Here is a 5,561-nt window from a genome sequence, read left to right on the forward strand (position 1 = left end):
ACACACACACACACACACACACACACACACACACACACACTGTACATTTACAGGACACAAAGCATGCGCACCCACAAAAGAACAACACAAACATACTCTTTCACACAGATAAATGTGAATGCACAAACCACAAAAGTGCAGTTACTAGAGTCTACAAACACACACACACACACACACACACGCACACAGTAGTGTGGCTCAGTGTTTTCACCTGTTTGGTGCTGCGTTCAAACACCACATACTGCTGACACTGATCCAAACGTCGCTTCTTCATGGTCCAGAAATGCAGAACTCTGTTTTCCCTCTGTAGCAGTTCATTCAGGATGGCTGTTCAAACACCACACACACACCACACACACACACACACACACACACGACACATGCTTAACATGAATGAATGAATGACTGGATAAACGAAGCATGTTTTGTGAGAGAGAAGCTAAGAAATGCTGAAAATATGAAAAGATGAAAAGAAAGGACACACAGTTATCAGATTCTGATAGCTTTGAAGCTCTGACCTTTGACCTGCTGCTGAGGGCCGCGCGTGTTGCTGGACGATCCCTACGTTATTCCGTTATTCCGATGGATGTATTTCAGAAACACCTCAGCATTTCGCCTGGCCAGAGTACACGCCTGAAAAACCTTTACAGATTTACAGATCCAAAAACAGACCCTCACATGCACACCAAATGTTGACCAAATTATGACCAAATATTGCTCCTCTCTAAGATGCAGGAGACCCGTTTGTGATTGTTGGTAACTTCATCTGGGCTGACTGATACTGATAGAGAGGTCGCTGTTCAGCGGTGACCTTGAGAAAAGCCTCTTTCTGCTCCAGGTGTTTGCTGATGAGAGGCAGCACATGATCCGTCTCTGCTGAAGACCCCAGTTTATCATGAGCTCCACACCAGTCCTCGTCTCTGCGGTACTCCTGCTCCAGACTCTCCAGCACGCTGCACACCTGTGAATAAACCATTCGTGTGACATTTAGCATGACGCAGGGCTCGGGAACTAGCTGTCACTGCCGTGTCACTAGCTGGTCAGATATTATGGATATAAATAATAATTTTCTCTTCATTCAAAACTGCCACCAGTCACCAGAAGTACACTTCAGCATACTTAGTACTTAGTATGAAAAGTTCTTCTCCTTATACTTAAGTGCAAACTGAAATTAAAGTTTCGGGCATTTAATTGCATGTTATTTACAATTATAGTTAAAATGTATAATAAATGAAATAATTTTAACTTTGTTGAAATGCTTCTTGGACCCACTTTAGAAGGACTTATTCTATATTCTGTAATTTTATAATTACATTGTCTTTCGAATATGGTTAGGTAAGCTAAAATAATCTAATGCAACTTAACTAGTATGCCATGTATTTTTAAATATATTTGTTATTACATATCATGTAATGATAAAGATGAAGTTGCAATTTAGTACATGTAATCCTGCTCCAGACTCTCCAGCACGCTGCACACCTGTGAATAAACCATTCGTGTGACATTTAGCATGACGCAGGGCTCGGGAACTAGCTGTCACTGCCGTGTCACTAGCTGGTCAGATATTATGGATATAAATAATCATTTTCTCTTCATTCAAAACTGCCACCAGCCTTCGTGAATAGAAGTACACTTCAGCATACTTAGTACTTAGTATGAAATTTCTTCTCCTTACACTTAAGTGCAAACTGAAATTAAAGTTTCGGGCATTTAATTGCATGTTATTTACAATTATAGTTAAAATGTATAATAAATGAAATAATTTTAACTTTGTTGAAATGCTTCTTGGACCCACTTTAGAAGGCCTTATTCTATATTCTGTAATTTTATCACCTGTTTGGTGCTGCGTTCAAACACCACATACTGCTGACACTGATCCAAACGTCGCTTCTTCATGGTCCAGAAATGCAGAACTCTGTTTTCCCTCTGTAGCAGTTCATTCAGGATGGCTGTTCAAACACCACACACACACCACACACACACACACACACACACACGACACATGCTTAACATGAATGAATGAATGACTGGATAAACGAAGCATGTTTTGTGAGAGAGAAGCTAAGAAATGCTGAAAATATGAAAAGATGAAAAGAAAGGACACACAGTTATCAGATTCTGATAGCTTTGAAGCTCTGACCTTTGACCTGCTGCTGAGGGCCGCGCGTGTTGCTGGACGATCCCTGAGTGCCGACGTTATTCCGATGGATGTATTTCAGAAACACCTCAGCATTTCGCCTGGCCAGAGTACACGCCTGAAAAACACAGCAGACTTTACAGATCCAAAAACAGACCCTCACATGCACACCAAATGTTGACCAAATTATGACCAAATATTGCTCCTCTCTAAGATGCAGGAGACCCGTTTGTGATTGTTGGTAACTTCATCTGGGCTGACTGATACTGATAGAGAGGTCGCTGTTCAGCGGTGACCTTGAGAAAAGCCTCTTTCTGCTCCAGGTGTTTGCTGATGAGAGGCAGCACATGATCCGTCTCTGCTGAAGACCCCAGTTTATCATGAGCTCCACACCAGTCCTCGTCTCTGCGGTACTCCTGCTCCAGACTCTCCAGCACGCTGCACACCTGTGAATAAACCATTCGTGTGACATTTAGCATGACGCAGGGCTCGGGAACTAGCTGTCACTGCCGTGTCACTAGCTGGTCAGATATTATGGATATAAATAATAATTTTCTCTTCATTCAAAACTGCCACCAGTCACCAGAAGTACACTTCAGCATACTTAGTACTTAGTATGAAAAGTTCTTCTCCTTATACTTAAGTGCAAACTGAAATTAAAGTTTCGGGCATTTAATTGCATGTTATTTACAATTATAGTTAAAATGTATAATAAATGAAATAATTTTAACTTTGTTGAAATGCTTCTTGGACCCACTTTAATAGGACTTATTCTATATTCTGTAATTTTATAATTACATTGTCTTTCGAATATGGTTAGGTAAGCTAAAATAATCTAATGCAACTTAACTAGTATGCCATGTATTTTTAAATATATTTGTTATTACATATCATGTAATGATAAAGATGAAGTTGCAATTTAGTACATGTAAAATATATTAAGTTTAAATATATACGTATATATATATATATTGTTGGTTTTATTTGTGCCATCAAAATTGTTTTTGGTTCACTTTTAACAGTTTGTGTTTATTTATTTTGTAATGTTGGTTTATGTTTTTATTTGTTGAATTGTTGTGTTTTGTATGTCGAGTATTGATGCCACATCTTTCAAAGACATTTCCCAGCAGATGCCTCACTATTGTGAAAGATCCATCCACAAACAGTTATGAATATGAAATAAGTTATTGATTAATCTTCATGCTTAAATAAAATCTTCACGTTCATGCTACAAATAGTTTGACTAACTTAAAGTCAGGCAGTGAGCTTATTTCATATTCTAGCTTGTCGTCATTTTGACAAATGTTTTCATTTGTCACACTTCCGATCAGAATTTTGAATATGAATATACAAGGTCCAAGATCCCAAACTTTGTTAATCACTAACCACCAATATGGTGACTTCAAAACAATTACAGCAGTAAACGACTACATTTCTCACAGTGGCACAGTTAAAGACCACTTTATAATGTGAATTCACAGTAAAACAAGAGCAGTAAGTTACTGTGATGTTAGCATCATCCTGCTGTTCATTCACAGTCATTTGTAAGAAAATGACCCAACATGCATTGATTTCATAGTCAATTTCTGACTACAGTAATTTATTGTAAAATAATACTTTTTAATCCTGTAAATTACTGGAATTTTTTTTTACACTGTACACTACAAGTGCACATTCAACAAGTAAGCACACTTTTTTCACATTGGTAATGTGCCACTGAAACTAGTCTTGGGACACTTGACCGTCTTGTAGTAAGTCTTCTAGGGTTGAAACAGTCATATGGTGAAGTGGACTGCTGGGTGTTTCTCAGCACCTGCTCGGATGTCTTGTAGAAGGCTACAGAGGCGTTAACCAGCTTGAGTCTGTCCTCCATCTTCATCATGAGCTGCTGCCAGTGTACTGCCACCTTCTCAGCACAGCTGCGGATGGCCTCAGGGTCGAAGTGTCCGGCCTGTAACATGATCTCGGCCTTCTGCTGCACCTGCAGTGCGCTCTGATGGGTCTTCTGAAGAGAGTTAGCATGAAACAGAGACTGCAGGGAGAGAAAAAAAAGAGAGAACAGCAAGTTAAATATACATTAGACTGGAGGTTACATTACATTACATTCAGTCACTTAGCAGACGCTTTTATCCAAATGAGGACAATGGAAGCAATCAAAATCAACAAGAGAGCAATGATATGCAAGTGCTATAACAAGTCTCAGTTAGCTTAACGCAGTGCACGTAGCAAGGGTTTTATTTTTAAGTTAACAATTCATAATAGACTATTACACAGTATGCAGCTACATAGTGTGCAGCATGTAGGGAGCACTGTGCTGGTGTTCCATTCTGAACATCGCCAATATGTTCTGTAAAAAGGAGGACACGTTTTAATTTAATAAACTCTTAAATCACAAGCATTAAAGGAGACAGATAATTAAAAGTGAGCAACTATTAGAGTGGATCATTTGAGCATATTTTACAGTACACCGCTGACAGCTTTAGGTTTTCTACAGTCAAACGCCGGCCTGTGTTCTGTCTGCTGGCATTGTCATGATGAAGGAAAAAATAAATCTAACTTTAATAGTCAGCTACAGTCATTTACCAGCAGAGTCGAGCAGGTAGAACCTCGTCCAAAGCAGGAAATAGAGACCAATGCCAAATCCTGTGATAAATGACATGACTACTGTACTGAGAGATAAAGACTGATAGCAGAAAGCATGACGCATTCCTTTGATTTGCTTGCCTGGGACAAAAGAAAAAAAAAGCTGTGCTGATAGTAAATATTATTTGGCAGAATCTGGCCCTGTATCGCCAAGTTTACGCAGCGCTCTCAAAAGATAAAGCTGTGAGCAGCTCTAGACTCTCTGTGGGTCATAAATCCTTCAGGAGAATGTTATGATCCCTGTGTGAAATTTTATGAATGAACGATTCCTGCTGGATCTGTTTGGAGTATTCTGAGAGTAATCACTTCCATACATCTCTCAGTGTTAAACTGTATGCTGAGAGCACAGCGACGGAAGGTTTTTGACTAAAAGTGAAGTGAGAGCAGAGGAGATGTGATATTATCGACTGTGCAGACACATTTTATGTTGATAGATGTTGATATGTAAATGTGAATGTGCTTTTTGAACATTTCAGACTCCATAAGCGGTCGTTCTGGACGGGCGAGGGATTTTTAGTGCATGTTTGAGTATGTCTACATAGCACATCAAACTACTCCTGTTTTTCTTTTTCCTTTATATGACCATTAAAAAAAAGAACAAGAGAGATTGAAACGGAGAGAAAGAGAGGTGGGGGAATGAACTTCAGTTATTTCATCTGTGTTAAATTCAGGGCTGAAGCGATGTTACTATAGATGTCTCACAGATAAAAGTTATACAAAAATGTTCAGAATGTACAGAGAGAGAAACAGAGACAATGAGGGATAGAGCCTGTGTGTGTGT

At 39.2% G+C, this 5,561-nt stretch overlaps 1 protein-coding gene across 1 annotated transcript in view; it reads right to left on the minus strand.

The window, feature by feature from the left end:
* Positions 1–5,561, minus strand: part of LOC107588258 (kalirin-like) — a 266,216-nt gene that overhangs the window by 100,946 nt on the left and 159,709 nt on the right. Inside the window, exons 18-21 of the mRNA XM_016276291.1 lie at positions 3,951–4,169; positions 2,434–2,583; positions 2,141–2,255; positions 1,834–1,949 (exon numbers count right to left, since the gene is read on the minus strand). Coding sequence (XP_016131777.1) covers positions 1,834–1,949; positions 2,141–2,255; positions 2,434–2,583; positions 3,951–4,169 — 600 coding nt within the window. The remainder of the gene's footprint in view (positions 1–1,833; positions 1,950–2,140; positions 2,256–2,433; positions 2,584–3,950; positions 4,170–5,561) is intronic.

This window comes from Sinocyclocheilus grahami, unplaced genomic scaffold, assembly GCF_001515645.1.
Source record: "Sinocyclocheilus grahami isolate Dianchi unplaced genomic scaffold, SAMN03320097.WGS_v1.1 scaffold100.1, whole genome shotgun sequence".
NCBI classification, from domain to species: domain Eukaryota; kingdom Metazoa; phylum Chordata; class Actinopteri; order Cypriniformes; family Cyprinidae; genus Sinocyclocheilus; species Sinocyclocheilus grahami.